The sequence below is a fragment of the Amblyomma americanum genome, chromosome 9, assembly GCF_052857255.1.
Source record: "Amblyomma americanum isolate KBUSLIRL-KWMA chromosome 9, ASM5285725v1, whole genome shotgun sequence".
NCBI lineage: Eukaryota > Metazoa > Arthropoda > Arachnida > Ixodida > Ixodidae > Amblyomma > Amblyomma americanum.
This window is the reverse complement of record NC_135505.1, coordinates 17,244,363-17,266,008: the sequence shown is the minus strand read 5'-3', so window position 1 is coordinate 17,266,008 and position 21,646 is coordinate 17,244,363. Positions and strand designations below refer to the sequence as shown.

The window sequence follows — 21,646 nt, the reverse complement described above, 5'->3', positions numbered from 1 at the left end:
TCAGGAAACCCCGGCCTCTTTTCGGCCGCCACCACCTGCTCGTCCTGCTCCATCGTATCCCCGTAAAAGTGACATCTGGCGCACTCCCAACTACCGTCCTCTCTGCTATCACTGCGGTGAGCCGGGCGACCTGTACCGCAACTGCAGGTATCGTCAGATGGGCCTGCCGGGGTTCCCTGCAGATGCACCACGTCCGCAGCCTGGGCAGCGACCCAGAGAAATCAACGATTATCTGGCCGAATCTGCCGGTGGGACCCGCAGGTCGCCATCCCCACGTCGTCGGTCTTACGGTGACTTTCCTCGGGGAAGGTCGCCAAGCCCCGCCAGGAAAACTAAAAGCAGCAACCTTTGAGGTGGAGGTTGCTCACCGACGAAATGTAACAGACCCTCCTACGCCGCAACTAGGTGGCCACCCGATGCCACGACCGAATGCCGTCCAACACCGTGAAACGACGACTCGACGGGAATGCCACCTGACGTATCGAAATGAACCCGCGCCGCACCGCAGCCGTGGCCGAACACCGCGCCGTACCGCTCACACGCCGTCTACGACAGCAAACCTGAGCATTTCCCTCGACGGAACAGACATCACTGCACTCGTCGACACAGGGGCGGATTACTCTATCCTCAGTGGAAATTTCGCCGCCACTCTGAAAAAGGTCACCACTCCGTGGATGGGCCCACAGATTCGTACAGCCGGGGGTCACTTAGTTACACCGACCGGGACTTCCACATCAAGAGTAGCAGTTCAAGGCGCAACCTACCTGGCAACGTTCGTTATACTCAAACATGGTTCACGTGACGTCATTCTCGGGATGGATTTCTTGACCGAGAATGGAGCGGTCATCGACCTCCAGTCAAAGGCCATGAGTTTCTCCACAGAGAACGCAATACACAGAGATCCAGACCATCCGACCGCACTTTGCATCCTGGATGACCACGTCACCATCCCACCTCGTTCGAGTATTATGGTTTCTGTCCGCGCCAAGACTGTGCGGAATTTCGAAGGCGTCGCGGAAGGCAACCAGATCTTGCTTTTTGCCAGGAGCCTTGCTGTCGCCAGAGGAGTCGTTAATCTCGTCGACGGAGAAACAGAAGTGCTGATAACCAATTTCGGTGGTGCACACCAACATCTGAACGTGGGAACCGTTGTGGCTCACGTTGATGCCATCGCCCATGTCAGCAGCACACCCAGTATTTTCACAATGTCGTTGTCGCAAGGGCAGAGCCCAGTCACTGGTTTCACGTTCGACGTCAATCCAGCACTCTCCCCAACGCAGCAACAACAAGTTAAAGATCTTCTTCTGCGCTACTGCGACATCTTCTCGGTATCATCGTGTGTTGGACGAACTCACCTAGCGAAGCATCGCATTATTACGGACGATAACGTGTACCCTCTCCGACAGTCCCCCTACCGAGTGTCTCCCGCTGAACGCGACGCTATTGGCCGCCAAGTCAAGGAAATGCTCCGCGACGACGTAATTCGTCCTTCCCGGAGTCCCTGGGCAGCGCCAGTCGTCCTTGTGAAGAAGAAAGACGGAACATTGCGGTTCTGTGTAGACTACCGTCGCTTAAACAAAATCACCAAAAAGGATGTCTATCCTCTCCCCCGGATCGACGACGCTCTGGATCGCCTTTGTAGCGCTAAATACTTTTCTTCGATGGACCTCAAGTCAGGTTACTGGCAAATTGAGGTCGATGAGCGGGACTGTGAAAAAACAGCTTTTATTACTCCAGATGGCCTGTATGAATTTACGGCCATGCCCTTTGGACTGTGCTCTGCACCGGCAACTTTCCAAAGCCTCATGGATACCGTCCTTGCCGATTTAAAATGGCAGACGTGTCTTGTCTATCTTGACGATGTTGTCGTCTTCGCCCCCACTTTCCAGGAGCATCTTCACCGCCTCGAATTGGTCCTACAAGCAATACGGCCATGCAAGAAACAACGCAGATGTCCCCATTCCAACTCGTCTACGGCCGTGCGGTGACGACGATGCTCGACGCAATGTTACCACATCTGGACGACTCTAGCCTTCACACCGATACCTACACGTTCCTGGAACGCGCCGAAGCTGCTCGCCAACTGGCCAAAGTTCGAATTCAGGACCAACAACTTCGAGATGCAGATCGCTACAATCGGCGCCGTCACGACGTCCGTTATACGCCTGGCGACCGTGTGTGGGTGTGGTTCCCCATTCGGCGACGAGGACTGAGCGAAAAACTCCTCCATCGCTACTTCGGACCATACCGCGTGGTCAGGTCATTGGGCGACCTCAACTACGAGGTCATTCCCGATGGATTTCAGAAGTCCCGACGGTCCCCGTGCCCTGAAGTGGTTCACGTGGTCCGCCTGAAGCCTTATCACGATCGGTAGCCTCACCCACTAACCCCGTTCAGTCCTCCCGACCTCTCCACTCACTCCCAGCATCGGGACGATGCTTCTTTTAGCCGCGGAGTAATGACACCGCCCATTCATCGTCGTCGTTCTACTAGAACAACGAGAGCGCGGAATGCGCGCGCGAGTTGGCCTTAGAAAAAAGAAGCCGAAGTGTCTGGCTGCGAATGCTCCGCTTTTGGGACTTCTACTGACGTCCGCTGCAGTCACCTACTTTGACGTATCCAACCGAGCTGTACCACCCGTGACAATATTACCATAGCGTGCACCGTACCACCACTCAGTTAAGTTCTGCTTGACCCTGTGAGGCATTAGAGTTTATTTTGGTGTGGTGCCCACTGACTCAACCCAAAACTCAAGGTCAAGGGTCAGGCACCCAATGGTCATAGTCATGTGATTACGTCGTCCTACTACCATAGCCTTGACCATAGCACTACGCAGCTAAGTTCGGTTTGAGCTTGTGAGGCATTGAAAGATAATGTCTCATTATCGTCGAAATCGGAAGTTGTGCCCTGAGGGTTACAGCTTTCGCTCTAAAATTCTATTCTAATGACGGTAGTTTTATAAGTATAGTTCCCTTCCCTGCTTTCTACCCCAGAATTACGCAGGCACGCTCCATAGAATAATGGAACCCCGCTGTCACGACGCAGCTGGCGTACGTCGTGGTAAGGCGTGGGGACCGCCGCTGAGGGGGAGCAGGGGAACGCGCCGACAAAAGAGACTCTCAGGGCGGCGTCGCGCCCGAGTTTCGGGAGCCTCGGCCTAAGCGAGGTGGAATGCTCTGATCAGACGCATGTGTCGTAAAAGGTTTCTCTCCCCTCGTTTTGGCATGTTTCTGGTTAGCCACGGCAGCTTGCTCGATGGGCCAGCGCCGGATGCGGGCGGGCTTCCGTGCACCCTAGGCCAGAACGGCTAACAGGACGCATGTGTCGTAAATGGTTTCTCTCCCCTCGTTGTGGCACTTTTCTAGTTAGCCACGGCAGCTTGCAGCGATCCGTATGTTCGATATTTTCTGCTTTTCTTTTGCGTTGCAAGGTGTGTTTTATAATGTGTGCTTTTCTTTTGTGTTGTGATATGTTGCGTCCGAAAGGTGGCGGGAAAGTCACCTATTGGCTGATGGTGTAGTTTTGGCGGGAGTACAAGGAGATCGGGGCGCGCTAAGGAGAGCGCGGGAGGTTGGTTGGTGGCAGCCGGACAGATTGGTCGTGTGCGGCCGGGGGTGGTCCCGAGGTCGCGGAGTTGGAGACGCGAGTTTCTTGAGCGGCGGCCGGACGGGTTGGCCGTGTGGTGGCCGACGGTGGTCCGGAGTCGCGAGAGTTTGGAGTATGGTCTTTTTTAGTTAAAGCGGAGGACCCGAAATCTTTCGGCAGATTTAAATCAGTTTAGTAAATATTGTAATAAATACCTTTTTGAGGAAAGCCTTTCCAAGTGCCAACGTCAGAAGACCTGCACGCCTGTCTCAAACTCACCAGTCGCGAAGTACGTCCCCTGGGTCACTCACGGGACCCGCCCTCTACCACTCCACGTCAACATCTCGATGCAATAACATCGTACAGAAGAGAGGGAAAAAATTCGTGACTCCCGCTATCAATAATCTCATTCTTCGATAAGGACAACACGCCTTTTAAGGCCACACCGTTCCTAAAAATTGTTATCTATTGCGTCGTTATCGAGCCCATAACTTACACTCTGCTTAAAAGTGGACAGATTACAGGACAAATTACATGAAAGTGGACTACCTCACAAGAAGCAAACATCAGAAGCTCCTTGCCTGCTATCAGTAAACAAGGGCGTATTTGAAATCCTTATGCACTCATCCGAATAAGAGAACCAATCGAAACAATCGGGCTACCTTTATGCTGCAGCTTTAAATTTTTCTAGCATAGCTTCTCAATTGATATTTGTTCTTAACGATGTATTTTCTTAACTACACTTTTGGTTCGGCTATGAAGAAAAAATCAAGCTTTCTGACATAAAACTGTCCTGTATAGGGGCCAGATAACAGTGATTGGGGGCACTTTACTTTTTAAAGTTTCTTTACTACTCTTGAGGCCTTGAATGGACCATCAAAAGCAGAGGAAACAGATACCTTTAATGTATCAAGGGCCATCGACAAACAGCGAAATGGCTTAGGAGGATTTCAGTAATGAAGCTTTCCGTAGTGTAACATAACAAAGGCGGGTGTAAAGAAATGCCTGCTCGCAACACCTCTACATGAGGGATGTGAGATTACCGTAGTATATAGCACAAGTTCATGTGTTTCTTTCGAATTTCAGTTTTGTTCTCCTTACTTTAAATTTCCAGTAAGGTTAAAACTTCAGGAAGTTGCTTATTTTATCCTCGGAAGACTTTAGCTTTCCTGCAAAACGCATGCCTTAAAAGTGTACGTGGCTTCCAAACTAAATATTCTTTTTTTTTCACCTTTTTCACCAGCAATCCAGTGATGAAATGCTCCGAGCTCCAGCGTCTAGACCTAAGCTTCTGGGATGATCCTTCCGCTGTGCTTCAACGCCACGTGTCTGTAAACAACTAGAAGGCTCTGCTGAATATACTGTGAAACTGTGGACCAAGCGAGCTTTTTACTCCCGCTGGCAAATATGGCGGCCACTCCGCAAAAGACGAAGATGCGAGATGATGATGAATATTCACAGATGAAGACGAGGGTCACGCACAGTGTTCACATTTTCTCCCCCTGTGGGCGAAAGCGACCATCCCGGGTGCACGTTAGAGGGAAGTAGGGCGACGGGTGAAGGGCTTTAAGCGCGACACATGAACAATCTCTTCACCGCGACAACGCCGGTCATGGGCAGTATGGAGAGGAGCAACGCGACAGTTCACGGGGGACGTTTGTTCGAGTACAGTGTACGGACCAATAAAGCGGCTGAGAAATTTTTCGCACAATCCGGGGGTACGCACAGGATCCCACCGCAAAACTTCATCACCAGGGCACAAACGCACACACTAAACAATTTCTCACCCTTAAGGGTGTAAATCAAGTGTCCTCAGACGAACACCCTTTTCCAATTGTTCGATGAAAAAAAGGGTGCAGAGGTCAGCACCCTTAAGGAAGGGTGTACTTAATGATACTTTAGAGGATGTAATGGTTGCACCCTCATTAAATGGTACTATTTGTCCATAACACCTCCACGAATGCATGTTGGAAGGGTGCTCCACATTGATTCAGCCATGAAGCAAAAGCCTTCGACAGATGCGCGCCATCGAAACTTTCATGCTTTGCAGCCTTCCTGAAGGGTGCTGATCTTTGCACTCTTTTTAGCACCCAAAAGGGTGTTAGTCTGGGGACAGCTGATTTACTCCTTTAAGGGTGAGAATTTGTTTAGTGTGCACTCCACGGTGTTTGAAGTCATAGGTTGTTTTCCGGGAGGCTTGGCAGGCGTCAGTGTTCAGGCGGGCAATGGTGCGACAGTAGGCAAGACGGGAAGTAAATTCGTCATAGGAAAGGCCGGAAGAGGTCGTGGGGCAGAGAAGAAAGGTGCTTCGAGAGTGAAGGTAGGGGGGCGACCGAACACAAGAAAAAACGGGCAGAAACTGGTTGTTCGTTGCACGGCAGTATTGTAGGCAAAGGTTACAAAGGGGAGCATGGCGTCCCAGTTGGTGTGGGCGGGGTGAATGTACATAGACAGCATATCTGACAGGGTGCAGGTGCACCCGTTCGGTGAGCCCATTGGTCTGGGGGTGATAGGCTGAAGTTGTTTTATCGGCGGTCCGGGAAGCAAGAAGAACTTCGGCAAGGATGCTGGAGAGGAATGACTTGCCGCGGTCACTGATAAGGACACGTGGGGCTCCATGTCGCAGAAGAATGGCGTTGAGGAAGAAATCGGCAATTTCGGAGGCAGAGCCAGACGGAACGGGGGCTGTTTCAGCGTACCGTGTTAAGTGGTCGACGGCTGTGACGATCCAGCGGTTGCCCGATGAGGTTAGTGGCAATGAGTTAGTTGGCAAATACGGCGGCCACTCCTCAAAAGACGAAGATGCGAGATGATGATGAATATTCACAGATAAAGACGAGGGTCACACACCGTGCTCACAATACATACATCTGGCAATACTGAATCTTCAACTCAACAATGCAGAGCACACCACAGAAGTTTGCAAAGGACCCTGCAGATTAGCGCTATAGCTGTGTGAGATATAAGCCGTTCAGTTAGGTTTACTGAAACTTTATTGCGGCTCCTCTAAACGGTAACGGCAATTTCTTTATTTCTGATCTGCACTAGAGACGTTACGAACCTGGACCTCCGAGTGTTTGTTCGCCTGCAACAGAAAGAGCCTTTATACATTGTCATGTGTCTCCCATATGTTGCCTCCTTGCTGATTCGCACTGCAACGAAAAAAATGTGAAACTAATTCCCCCGACATCTTGTCTGATACGAGCAAATTGGACCATAATCTAAAACTGCCAGTTATAGGCCTTATGGAGTCATAAAAAAATCAATGGTTTAGCTTTGTGCTCATCCCTAAATATCGTGCGCTAACACTCTTAGCCCTGGTTTTGTAGGGTATTGTGTGGTTTCTATGGTTTTCTTACAATTTTTTTTTAATTCTGATTTGTTTTCATTTATATCGCGTAAACCAAGGGAAAGCAAGCAAAATGTGGTTTCCAACCTGACAATGGCCTGCTATTCCTGAACACACAATACATGCTCATTCACTAAATCACTAAAACACTGTATTGCACACATTAGCACTCAAATATATCGTGATGATGCAGACAGAAAAGAAAAAAGAAACCATCATTGAAGCACTGCATGCACAACAAAGACACACAGTACATACTTGAGTCTCCGAACGACAATGTCTTTATTTCTGATCTGCACTAGAGACGTTACGAACCTTGATGTTCGTCTGCAACAAAAAGAGCCTTTATACATTGTCATGTGTCTCATTTACGTTGTCTTCTTGCTGATTCGCACTGCAACGAAAATAATTTGAAACTAATTCCCTCGGCAGCTTGTCTGATACGCTAAGATTGGAACCATAATTAAAACTGTCTGTTCTGGGCCTTGACTACTTGTTCAGCAGACAAAGAACAAAAACTTCAAAAAAGATTTAAATGTGAAAGAAGGAAGATAATAAGAGACCGCACTTCAAAAGGAAGGAACATCATAGGGCACTTTAATTTTCTATTATAAAGAAAGCGAGATTTTTTGGGCACGATTTAAAATGAGTCTGGGCCAAGGTTTCCTCTTAATAAACTTTCAATGGCCGGGCACGTCACAAAGAGATGCGGTATAAGGTATGTTAAGTTCTGAAATCCGCAATTAGTTCGAACGCTATAAATGTTCTGTTTTGCATGCCGAAAACGGTAACCGCGGCATTAGTCAGGTAAGTTTGCTCAAACTCCTGTTTGTTTGCGCCACCTTGAGAATAAATATCGCTGGCTTTTTTCTGAACTGTTGATCAACACTGCTCAGGTTGTGTCTTGCAAGTGTTCGGCAGTGTTTAAAGAAATGTTAAAGTTTTTGAATATCATTTTTTTAATATCGTTTTTCTCAAGACGTAGGACATATGTTTTTGCTCGCTTGAGTGGTAAAACCGCATCCGAGTAAGCTGTAGTGCAAGTGTGATTGAGCAAATAATAGTATATGTGTAGTTTTACGCTGAATGGAAGGACTGTTAGAAATTTAGTAATAATACGAACAGAACGAGCTTTCTTGTTGCAGACGTAATCTGTGTAGTCTGTGCATAACAACTGTCTCTCTAAAATGACCCATGGAACCTGGTGGTGCGTTCTCGAGCGAAACTTCAACCTTCAAATGCTAGCGAGAAATCAGTTTTGAGATATGTGCTTTTGCTCTTGCTTTGAATAATGCCGAGTATACAGATCGAATAGCCAGTCATTTGCTACAACCTGAATGTTCTAAACAGTGGTACCGGGAAAAAAGAATTCAGTCCTGTGTTCCAAATAATTTACAGTGTTATTTCTCTGGGGTAAGTTAATTATATTGTTATTGTACAACAAAAAAAAAGAAGCGGACCTAAAATTCAGCCCCGTGGAGCACCTGTTAGCATAGTGACACTATCTGATTTTACGCTATTGACCACAGTGTATAGGTGTTGGTTGCTGAGATAGGTACGTTGCGATTCTCCTGATTCGATAGTGGCTCTGTTTTGTAACCAGTATAAACATTTGTCTGTAACGTTCCGAGATTGAGTTTATTAAAAAAATTCTTTTAACACTGAAATTATTTGTGCACCACCCCTTCGAAAGAGTCTCCCTTGCAGTTTTTACAGAGCTTCCAACGCTTCTTGACTTCTTGGAAACAGTTGCAAAACGCTTCTTTTTGCATTGCTGTCAGCTCCTTTGTCGTGGCGTCTTCAACGGGCTCTAAGACGCTCCCCATCCAGAGACCTTTCAGGGCTCTCTTCTCACAAGAAAAAAAGAAAAAATCGCATGGGGAGAGGTCAGGCGAGTATGGCGGATGGGGAAGTACACTAATGCTGTGCTTTGCGAGAAATTTGGTCATGATGAGCGCAGCGTGCGGCCTTGCGTTATCGTGGAGAAGGCTCCATTGTCCAGGTGCCCATAATTAAGGGCGACGGCGTCGCAGTGCATCACGCATGTGTTGGAGCACGCGGATATAAAACTCCTGATTCACCATCTGCCCTTGTGGTACAACTCGTGGTGTATGAGACCTCTGGCATCGAAAAACCAATCAGCATCGTCTTCGTATTGGTCTTCTGTCACCGTACTTTTCTCGACGCCGGAAAGCTTGTGGACCGCCATTCGGCACTCTCATCTTTGTTTGAGGGTCGTACGGAAAACACCATGTTTTGTCTTCAGCAATGATGCTGTCGACGAGTGCAGCATCCGTCTCTGCCTCGGAGAGCAAATCAGCACTCACTGATGCCCGTGTGTCCTTCTGGTCGGGTGTGGGGGAGATGTATTGAATGTTTTTCGAATAAACAGCAGTTGCAGATTAGCGTCTTTCCTGTGTATTTGTGTTCATTGTCTCGTGTGTTCACTAAGCGCTAGCAAAATGATTTCAAGCGCTTTCAAACTAGCCAAAGTTTCCGCCTTAATAAGTGAGGGAGTGCGGCAGAAGTCTGGCATTCAGCTTTCCTTTCGTTTCCCTATGTTCTCACGCAAAAATTGGTGGCATGTTGTCTTACTAAGGTCAAGAGCATCTGATAGCATGCGGACTGCAATGGTGCGGTCTTGCTGTAGGATTTCCCTGATCAGAGCCACGCTGTTTTTAATCCGTTAGGTTGACCGGCACGCTGCCTTGTGTCGTCTTCCACCGACGTTCTCCCCAAAACGAACCTCTTGTGCCACTCGAAAACTCCCGCCCGTGATATTGTCTCGCTGCCATAAGTGTCACGAAGGACCTGATACGTTTTTGTGGCTTTCTTGCCAAGCTTCACACAGAAATATATGTTTACACGGCGCTAGAGGTGGACGTCCATCGCCCCACATTCACTTACAGTAAAATGCGCAGGCGACTAGTGACAACGTGCCATCTAGCGGCTGTCACAGCAATTAACTGGAGAAGGAAACTTTAAATCCACGTTGCAAAGCTTGTTTTTTGCCTAGTGTTAAATTGCTTTTCACTTGTCTATCTTCATTGTGTACTGTGTTTCTTGTTGCATTTATAATTTTTGTTATATTTTTGACACCAATGCCGCCTTTGAAATTGCATTTTGTACCTTGTTCTTTTTTCTTTTGTTTTATTTTGTTTTATTATGTGCTAACTTTACTTTGTATACATTTTATCTAAACTTTGTCTTGACATTGTAAAAACTGTATCCGCCCCTCCCCTCTGTAACTTATATCTGTACCCGGAGGGTACCTTAAATAAATTAAATATATAAACATAAATACCTTAATTTAGCCCAACATATGGCGGTAGACATACGCGCCAACATTTTTTTTCGAGGAATCATTTATAGAGAAGAAAATAAATCAGTCTCGAAACTTCACGGACAAAGGTTGTATGTATTATGCGCAACTGAATAAAACGCTTTGCGTGAGGTAAGTAGGATTCCAATATTTACAATAGCATATTTACAATTTGGTTATTGAGCCCGCTGGTGGCCTATATACTACAGCAATGATACTATTGTCGCAAGATATAGGCAGAATTTCTGGATCCTGATAACACATAATTGGGCTAAAAAGAGAGTAATTAATCATTCGCATTCACACGAACGCAGCCATCCGGCTACAAAGAATGGCTATACAGCTTTCTCAGAAACCTCGAAGTTAAAGAAAATGTTCGCTCTCGCCTTACCCTAGCCTTACCGTCCTGGTCAGCACTGAGGGTAGAGCGACTGCTCCAGTGAAGCGGTGAGCCCGGGTTCCAACTTTTTTTTCAAATGCGCAGTTTGAGAGTACGCTGTATAGCTTTCCTTTGTACCCGTATGGCTGCGTTTAGGTCGATTCCAATGAGTAACTACTGCCTTATTACAAATCCACACCTTTTGGGATCCCCTAAAAACATTAAAGCAACACTATTTCCACTTCGAGTTGTTAATTCGCTCTCCAAGTACCATAAGCTTGCCGTTGTGGTCAGCTCAGAGGGTAGAGCGACTGCTCCGGTGAAGCGGTGGTCCCGGGCTCCAGCTTTTCTTCAACTGCGAAGTTTCTGAAAATCTGTGTAGATTTTTTTGTATCCATATGTCTGCATTCGGGTGCATGCGAATGAGTAATTACTGCCCAATTACAAATTTAAAACACCCTGTTGTATCCTCTAAAAAATTTGACCAACGCTGTTTCCACTTCGAGTTATTGATTCATTCTCTTTAACCCTACCATACGCTTGCCGCCCAGGTTAGCTCATTTGGTAGAGCGACTGCTCCGGTGAAGCGGTGGTCCCAGGTGCAAACTTTTCCTTAACTGCGAAGTGTCTGAGAAAGGTCTGTAACTTTCCTTTTTAGCCATATGGCTGCGTTCTGGTGGATTCCAATGAGTAATTGCGTGCCTCAGGGATCTGCATTAGGTCCTTTGTGGTTCGTAATATACATTAATGGCCTACCTGACTGTGCATCTTCTAACATCCATTTATTTGACGATTGTGTTGTCTTTCTAGAGATAACAGTTCGGATGATGCTAATTGCCTTGCAACATGTTATGGATGCAATTACTAATTGGTGTGACTTGTCGAAAATGATGCTTAATACATGCAAATGTAAAGATTTACGTGTCTAAAAATTCCTGCAGTCCTAGCGTCTATTAACTAAATAACATTGTTCTTGGGACCGTCACTTCCTACTTTAATCTCGGCATCGAAATAACTTCTGATCTTATTTGGTCCTTTAACATTAACACCATAACTAACAATGCTAATCGCATGCATGGTTATCTTCGCCGTAGTTTCTCTTCTGCCCCCAGCTCACCTAAATTCCTCCGGTACAAGGCACTAATCCGTTGCAAATTAGAATACGCTGCATTCATGTGGAACGCTAGGTGTGGTAAACTAACCTTTGCCCTTGAGCTTGTCCAGTATAACTCCGTTCGGTTCATTCTGAATTACACAGATCGTACTGATAGCATAGTATCAAGCAAACAAATGTTAAATCTACCTTCATTAGATTCTACTCGAAAATTTTCTCGCCTTTCCTTATACCCTAAACTTTTTCGTATTTGTCTCAGGATTCGTAGCGCACTCATCGCTCCGCCTTCGTACATCTCATCTCGTCTGGACCACGCACACAAGGATTGAATTGCACCATAGAGGACAAAAACATGCAGCAACTCCTTCACTCCTCGAACAAACAAAGACTAGAACCACCTTCCCGAATAAATTGCGAGCATTGTCGACCTTCCTCATTTTAGAACCGCAATAGTCAGCATTGTATATGTAGATCATTACCTTTTTGGCTTCGTGCTATCTTTACTCTATTGTACTTATTTCATTCATCCACTCCCCTGTGTAATGGATCAGGCCTTCAGGGTAAAATAAATAAATCCATTAATGCCTTATTAGACATAAAAAACCTTGTGAGATCCCCTAAACACATTTAAATGCATAACACTGTTTCACCTCGAGTTTACAATTCGCTCTCGGACTACCATTCGCATGCCGCCCCAGTTAGCTCAGTTTAAATTCAAATTCAAATTCAAATTTATTTGCCACCATGGTACAGATGATGGCGGGGACCCGTAGTAAAAGCTGCCGTTTGACAGCTTGACAAGGCCACGGGCCCCCACTTTGACAGCAATACAGTAAAGAAATAAAGAAAATACAATACAATACAATAAAGAAAATAAAAAAATACATATAGCAGAGCTCTATCCGGTTACAGTAGTCAGCATAAAATCAACAGCATTGTCCTGGCTGGAAAGAAAACTTACAATGATGGTGAAAGAAAGAAGAATTAGGTAGACAAATCACAGAAAAAAGGTTAGGTGTAGTGCAAAAAAAAAAAGTACTCGAACAGTTTGTGGCGTGTTGTGTTTTGGAGATCAATATCGTTTTGTGCGATTTTGTTAAGAAGTCGTGGTAGTTTATTTTCTAATGTTTGATTACCATAGAAAGTTCTGTATGTTTTTACGTTCCATTGTGCTATATTTCTTGTGCTGTACATTGCATCTCGTTTTTCTAAACCAGCTAATTTTGATAGAAAAGATATGTTCTTCAACACCTCGTTTTTCACACACTTGCTCAGACGATAGTCATAAAGCTTAGTAATTGGTATTAAGTTATACTTTAAGAAAAGTGCGGCCGTATGGTAGGTATGCGAAACATTTTCAACAATTCTTAGAAATTTTTTCTGTAACAAGTGCAGTTTCTGAAGATTGCCTGCTGTTGTTGCACCCCAGGTTAAATGGCAATAGCTGAAATGAGATTGTATCAATGAATTATATAGCATTAGCATTACATTTTCGGCAGTATCTCACGGTTCTTGTAAAGAAGACCAATAATACGTGAACATTTATTTGTTACAAAGCTAACATGATCATCCCATGACATTCTTTCATTAAATATTATACCTAATGTTTTAAATGAAGGCACAACTTCTAAGGGTACGGACTGCAGGAATATGTTCTTAGTAAGACAGACCTTCTTGTTTCTACCTCTGAAAACAACGACTTTAGTCTTTGCTGTGTTAATCCGCAACGCATTTCTGCTACTCCAGTTTTCTATTTGCTTCAGTGCATTGTTTGCAGTATCTGTGAGTTCAGCTGCATTATCTCCGGCAAGAAAAATACTGGTGTCATCAGCATAGATGATAAATTTAACGAATGGAGTTGCTTGTACAATGTCATTGATGTAAAGATTAAACCGAAATGGACCCAAAATGCTACCTTGTGGAACGCCACTGCCTACAGATTGCATATCTGAGAGGAGACCATTTATTGCCACTGCCTGTTTGCGATCCATGAGGTATGACTGCACAAGCGATAGTGCATGGCCGCGGAAACCACAACGCTCAAGTTTACGAAGAAGTATTGTATGGTTTAATAAGTCGAATGCCTTCGAAAAATCAAGAAAAATACCAATGACTATCCTATTATGTTCGAGTTCGTTCAATATATATTCTCGTTGATCTAATAGTGCAAGTTCAGTAGAGCGGTGCTTACGGAAGCCATACTGAGCTGCTGTTATAATTTTGTGTTTTTCTTCAAACTGCAAAAAGTTTCTAAGTATTACTTTTTCTAGTAGCTTAGAAAACACGGGTAAGATAGATATTGGCCTGTAATTCCCGAGCTGGTTTTTATCACCCTTTTTAAAGATAACTGTTACACGTGCAATCTGCATTTTACGAGGAAATACAGCGGTACTGACACAAAGGTTTAAGATATGCGTGATGTATGGTAAAATAAGGTCAAAAATATACCGTATAGGCTTTATCTGGAGGCCATCAATATCAATGGATGTGGTATTGTTTAGTTCGTGGAAGGCTGCCGTTACATCTGCTTCTTCAACCGGTTTGAGAAATACAGTGTCGCCTATATGAACAACATCACTGAGATTGTTATGCGGGACTTGATTTCTAGAAGCGCAAACAAAGTGCGTATTAAACGTATCTGCTAATTCTTTTCCAGTTATACTTACACCATCAATATTTAGCATATTTAATTCACCTGATTTGCTATTTCTCCCCAAAATTGCGTTTAGCCGCTTCCACATAATGTCGACACGACCACAAGTTGACGTGAATTGATTTGTGTAATAGGCGTTTCTGGCTTTCTTGAGCTCAGTATTAAAGCGGTTTCAATATTTTTTAAACGCTGTCAGATCACATTCAGCTCTCGATTTAATAAACTTATGGTATAGGATGTTCTTTGTGTATATCTTTGCCACCAACTCCGGTGTGACCCGTGGTTTGCGACTGTGACGCCTTTGTTTTTTTGTTAATATTGGGAAACAGGCCTCGTAAATCGGCTTCAGAATGCCTAAGAATGCCTCGTAAGCATTATTGGCGTCATTTTCTAAAAGGACAGGCCTCCAGTTGTTCTTTTCTACCGAGTTTCTAAATGTGGACAGCGTTTTTTCAGATATAAGTTGGAAAGAATATGTTGAACTACGTTTCTTTTTAGACATGTTTTTAACACACATAAATATTGGCAAGTGATCGCTGATGTCAGAAATTATTACTCCAGATGTGATCATACTAGGGTCATGGTTAGTGATAAACAAATCGATCAGCGATGAAGACGTGATCGTAACACGCGTTGGCATTTTGATTGCATTCAGAAGTCCATGTGTTCTAAGCAATAAATCTAAACTCATTTGGGATGCATCAACCGATAACATATTAATGTTTAGGTCACCACCAAGGACAATGTTTAAATGCTGACTGGTTGCAAATGTAATCAGGCTTTCAAGAAAATTCAAGAATATGGCTACGCAACCCTTTGGTGGACGATAGCGCACTGCAAAAATAGTGTTGTTCAAACACATTGTTAAGTTTACATATTCTTTCACAGAAACTGTGAATCGCTCTAACATTTAAGGCCGCCACTTTTTTTTAAATGATATGGATACGCCACCACCAATACCAGCGTAACGATTCAGAAAAAATGTCTCATAACCAGGAATTCGAAAGACATCATAATCACTTGTAGACCAAGTTTCGCTGATCATGATAGCGTCAATGGGAACATTTAGTTGTTGAAAGAAAGTGTCGAAATATGCTTCTTTATGTCTGACAGATCGAGCATTGATATGAAGACATTTGAATGACGTCTGAAAAACCGGGCCAAGGTAATCTTTGAAGTTCTCTGGGAGTAGATAATTCTTTTCTGTTACAGTCTGCATTTTTGGCAGGAAACAAATAAAAATTCGAAATCAATTCTCCCTTCTTATTGCAGCTTGCCAAGGTCGCAGGAGTGCTGCACTAGCATTGCTGACGCGCCATCAGTCTTTCTTATCAGAATCTTACCGTTGCTGTGCCAGACATACTTGTACTGATTTGTTTTCGCCCATTCTTTCACTTCCCTCAGCAGTTCTCGATTTCGCCTGGTCAGGTTTTCCAACATGTGAACATTGGCATCCGCAGTGATCAACTCCCGCCTGTTAGCCCACTATTTGTCCCTCATGCTCTGTCTCGTGAAACGGCAGATGATGCCAGGCACTTTGTCACGCTTTGCCGGCAATCGATAAATAGCCGTGATGTCGTGTTCTGATAGCTGGTGCAATTCACTTTCACTGGCTAGAGCATTAAGTTTTGACAAAAGATTTTCGCCTTCCGTTTGTGGCATACCATGAATTTCTAAGTTCAGTTTCCGGTTGCGCCACTCGAGGTCATCAAGTTGGACACTGAGCGATTCAAGCTGTTCTTTGTTCATTTCTGTTTTTGCGAGCCTAGTCTGGATTGCTTTAATATCTCGCTCATTTTGTTCTGTGCGCGTCATCAGGTCTGTCATCTGTTCGGACATAAACTGCACCGATTGCTCAATCCCATCGACAGTTTCTTTCAATGGCAATAGGACATCAAGTTTTCGGTTAATTTCCTGAAGTACGACCAACATATCTTCTACAGTCAACGGTGTTTTTTCTTTCTCATCCCGGTTAACATGTGAGGTTTGTAGCCTACATTTCGGGCATTACCATTTCTGGTAGGTTGATTTCTTAGATTTTATTGTTGCCTCCGATACTCCTGCGCAGTTTCCTACATGGTACGAAAGCTTACTTGTCATGCAAAATATACTCTCTTTGGGATCCAAAATTTCTTGTTCACACTCAACACACTCCATACTGACAGAAACAAGGTTCGCTCCTTTGGCAGCAGCAGTGGCAGCAACACAATAACACCCCCCCCAAAAAAAGCCACTAACCTGTAACAGTATGCAGGAGCATTTAGGCAAACGCTCTTCCGAAAACTGCTGCTGCCAAAGTGCCGTCTTGGATGCGATGCCGTAGCTATAAGCAGATGCGTCGATGCAAGCGCCACGCCAGGTGATGCCAGCCGGTGACGTCCGTCCTTGATAACTCTTAGTTGATAACCGGAGTCGAAATGCAGCCTCAGAAGACGTGCGCTTCTCGGCTTATAGTGGTGTCGTCCTAGGATCCAGGGTTATCTGTAACAGTATGCAGGAGCATTTAGGCAAACGCTCTTCCGAAAACTGCTGCTGCCAAAGTGCCGTCTTGGACAAGGTAGATGTATACTGGTAGCGAAGGCTCCATAGACGCCCATTGGTCCAAAAAATGGCGGCTCATGGGCACTCCAGCGCCCCCTGGATTTTGGGGGGCAAACTACGCAAACGTGACGTAGAATGACGTCACGCATACGTATTCTTTTGGCGCGAATTATAAAGCGGTCTTTCTGTAGAATCCGCGTTTTCGAGCCCGTATCTCTCGAAGGTTGCTGCCTTTCAGCGCGCCCCAACCTTTGCCAGTCAAATGTGCTCGAGTTCCTGCTAGTTATGGCCTTGTTAATGTGCAATTGGGAACGCAATGAAAGTGACTGGTAAAGGAGGGGCAGCATGGAAAGGCAGCAACACTTCCAGACACTGGCGAAGCATGCATGATTCGTAGTGCAAATACTGGTGCTAGTACTTTTGAGAGCTTTTGAGTACAGAAAGGTATGATGCAAGGTATGATGCACAAAGCCCTGGCTCAAGTGCACAGTTGGCAATAGAGTGTACGGCAAGTATGGTTTTCATAGTTTCATATTCATTGTTTATTGCAGCAACCAAACAAATACAGTCACAAAGCACACCCTTGGCACACAAACAAAAAATACATGTCACAGGCAGCACAAGCAGTATTGTTTAAGTTGGCTAATCATCTCAATAGTCACAGTGCAGAAGGAAAAAGCCCTGAAGTGCCACGAACGTTGTCAGTTAGGAAATTGAAAAGTATAGAAAACAATGCTACGACAGCTTCAATTGAAGCAAACATAACATGACATAAGTAGGCGCATCAACACAGACCATAGAGCACACTGGGATTATTCTTCACATTTAATTTCTTCAGCTGAAAGAATATAGCAGGTCCGTTTACATCTGCAAGGCAATGTTAAAGCCAGCTTTAGCACCCTCAAACGTGCTCAACGTAGGAGCAAATACCATACATTGAAAAAGACATGAAGCCAAGTACGCACGAACGGGTTACAGCTATGAAACACGAGCGAACAGCCCGGCGAAACCATATCGAAGTCCAGCGGGAATCGGTGTAGCGTGACACCAATGGTACTATCCACGCTGTCGCAGTGTACCACGGAGCATCGTTTCTTCACATGCCGCAAGCTCATCTTGAAATGAAGCGCTAAGCGCTTCAAAAGAAGAGCGCGAAGCGTGAAAAGACGGAAAAAGACTTCGCACTGGCCGCACGCCGAAGGAAACGACAAAACCGAGAAAACTGCCGCAGCGGTGCAGCGGGGTGCAAATCTTACCGAACGGTGACAAAGAAGCGACGTGCAAGGACGACGAAAACTTCGCAAAAGGAGCATTTTGAGACCGGCGAGCTAAATTTATACGCTCTACCAGGCGCGCCATCGCAGGCAGCTGGCGATAAGAAATCGCCACTGTGGCCGGGTTAGCCGGGTATCGAAACAAGGCCTGCAAAGACGCGCTGTAATGCACCGCACACTCATAAATAGGGGGCAGGTCAAGAGTGTTGCAAAAATAGAAAATTTGCCAGGTTTTAATAAAATGACTTACCTCTTTCATAAAACAAGGTGCTAATATATTTTTTCTTTTCTATTGGCAGATTACATTCCAATTTTGTAGCTTTATCATTTCTTTATATGAGTGTTTTGCCCCCCCATCCTCTGGTTGTGCTGCAGTCGCGCTAAACCACTTTTCGGCCCAGCCTTCGCCACCACTATAAATCCGCCTTGTCTTGGATGCGATGCCGTAGCTTTATAGCAGATGCGTCGATGCAAGCGCCACGCCAGGTGATGCCAGCCGGTGACGTCCGTCCTTGATAACTCTTAGTTGATAACCGGAGTCGAAATGCAGCCTCAGAAGACGTGCGCTTCTCGGCTTATAGTGGTGTCGTCCTAGGATCCAGGGTTATCTGTAACAGTATGCAGGAGCATTTAGTCAAACGCTCTTCCGAAAACTGCTGCTGCCAAAGTGCCGTCTTGGATGCGATGCCGTAGCTTTATAGCAGATGCGTCGATGCAAGCGCCACGCCAGGTGATGCCAGCCGGTGACGTCCGTCCTTGATAACTCTTAGTTGATAACCGGAGTCGAAATGCAGCCTCAGAAGACGTGCGCTTCTCGGCTTATAGTGGTGTCGTCCTAGGATCCAGGGTTATCTGTAACAGTATGCAGGAGCATTTAGGCAAACGCTCTTCCGAAAACTGCTGCGGCACAGCGACAGCTCCGATGAAGCGGTGGCCCAGGGTTCCAGCTTTTCTTTAACGGCGAGGTTTCTGAGAAAGCTGTATAGCTTTTCTTTATAGCCATGTGGCCGATTTGGGTGGATGCCAATGAGTAATGACTGCCTTATCACAAATTTTAAACCCCATGGGGGATCCAATAAAAACATTTGGCCAACACTGTTTCCCCTTCGAGTTATTGACTAATTGGCTTTTGACGTACCATAAGGTTGCCATCCAGGTTAGCTCTGTAGGTAGAGCGACTGCTCCGATGTAGCGTTGGTCCCGGGTTCCAACTGCTCTTTAACTGCAAAGGTTTTCAGCAGCGCAGGGGACAAAGGACGTGAGAAGTGCACAAACACGGCGCTGATGTCTGTGCACCTGTCACGTCCTTTTTCCCCTGCGCTGCTGAAAAAACCATGTCACACAAACTTGCCAAAGATTCTACAGTTTTAACTGCCAAGTTTCTGAGAAAGCTGTATAACTTTCCTCTGTAGCCGTATGGCTGCGTTCGGGCGGATGCCACTTAGTAATTACTGCCTTATTATAAAATTAAAACCCAATGTGGGATCCCCTAAAAACATTTAGACAACACTGATTCCCTTAGAGTTATTGATTAATTGGCTCTTGACGTATCATAGCCTTGCCGTCCTGGACAGCGCAGTTGGTAGAGCGACTGCTTCGATCAAGCGGTGGTCCCGGGTTCCAACTGTTCTTTAACTGCGAATTTTCTGAGAAAGCTGTATAGATTTCCTCTGTAGCTATATGGCTGCGTTCGGGCGGATGCCAGCGAGTAATTACTGCCTTAATATAAAATTAAAACCGAATGTGGGATCCCCTAAGAACATTTGGCCTACACTGTTTCCCCTCCGAGTAAGATTAATTCGCTCTGGACGAACCATAACCTTGCCGTCCCGGTTAGCTCAGTTGGTAGAGCAACTGCTCCGGTGAGCCGGTGGTCTCGGGTTCGAAATGTTCTTTAACTGCGATGTGTCTAAGAAAGCTGTATAGATTTTCTCGGCAGCCGTATGGCTGCGTTCGGGCGGATGCCGATGTCTAATTACTGCCTAACTATTAAGTTCAAAACCCCTTGTGGGATTCCCTAAAACATTTGGCAAACACTGTTTCCCCTTCGAGTTATTGATTAATTCGCTCTGGGCATACCATAAGGTTGCTGTAGCGGTTAGCTCAGTTGGTAGAGCGAATGCTTCGGTGAAGCGGTGGTCCCGGGTTCCAACTGCTCTTTAACTGCAATGTTTCTGAGAAAGCTTTATAGCTTTCCTCTGTAGCCGTATGGCTGCGTTTGGGCGGATGCCAATGAGTAAATAGTGCCTTAATATAAAATTAAAACCCCTTGTGGAATCCCCTCAAAACATCTGGTCAACACTGTTTCCTCTTCGAGTTATTGATTAATTCACTCTGGACGTACCATAAGCTTGCCGTTTCGGTTGGCTCAGTTAGTAGAGCGACTGCTCCGGTGAAGCTGTGGCACTGGTTCCAACTGTACTTTAACTGCGAAGTATCTGAGAAATCTGTGGAGCTTTCCTCTGTAGCCATATGGCTGTGCTCAGGCGAATGCCAATGAGTAATTACTGGCTTATTATAAATTTGAAACCCAATTTGGGATCCCCTAAAAACGTTTGACACACACTGTTTTCCCTTCGAGTTATTGATTAATTTGCTCTGGACGTACCATATGCTTGCCGTCCCGTTTTGGCTGAGTTGGTAGAGCAGCTGCTCCAGTGAAGCAGTGGTCCCGGGTTCCAACTGTTCTTGAACCGCGAAGTATCTGAGAATGCTGTATAGCTTTCCCCTGTAGCCGTATGGCTGCGTTCGGGCGGATGCGAATAAACAATTACTCCCTTATATAAAATTAAAACACCTTCTGGGATCCCCTAAAAACATTTGGCCAACACTGTTTCCCCTTCGAGTTATTAATTCGCTCTGCACGTACCATAGGCTTACCGTCCCGATTGGCTCATTTCGAAGAGCGACTGCTGCGGTGAAGCGGTGGTCCCGGGTTCCAACTGTTCTTTAACTTCGGTGTATCTGAGAAAGCTGTATAGCTTCCCTCTGTAGCCTTATGGCTGCGTTCGGGCAGATGCCAATGAGTAATTACTTCTTGAATATCAAATTAAAACTCAATTTGGGATCCCATAAAAAATTTGGCCAACAATGTTTCCCCTTCGGTTTAGTGATTAATTCGCTCTGGGCGTACCATCAGCTTGCCGTACCGTTTAGCTCAGTTGGTAGAGCGAATGCTCCGGTGGAGCGGTGGTCCCGGGTTTCAAATGTTCTATAACTGCGAAGTATCTGAATAAGATGTATAGCTTTACTCTGTAACCCGTACGGCTGCGTTCAGCGACTGCCAATGAGTAATTACTGCCTTACTATAAATTAAAACCGAATGTGGGATCCCCTAAAAACATTTGAAAAACACTGTTTCCCCTCCAAGTTATTCATTAATTCGCTCTGGACGTTGCATAAGCTTGCCGTTCCGGTTAGCTCATTTGG

At 45.5% G+C, this 21,646-nt stretch overlaps 1 protein-coding gene across 1 annotated transcript in view; it reads left to right on the top strand.

Moving 5' to 3' along the window:
- The window catches only part of LOC144103231 (salivary peroxidase/catechol oxidase-like), a 473,398-nt gene extending 468,185 nt beyond the window's left edge, over positions 1-5,213 (top strand). Inside the window, exon 15 of the mRNA XM_077636008.1 lies at positions 4,829-5,213. Coding sequence (XP_077492134.1) covers positions 4,829-4,928 — 100 coding nt within the window. The 3' untranslated portion in view covers positions 4,929-5,213. The remainder of the gene's footprint in view (positions 1-4,828) is intronic.
- The last annotated feature ends 16,433 nt before the right edge of the window (positions 5,214-21,646 follow it).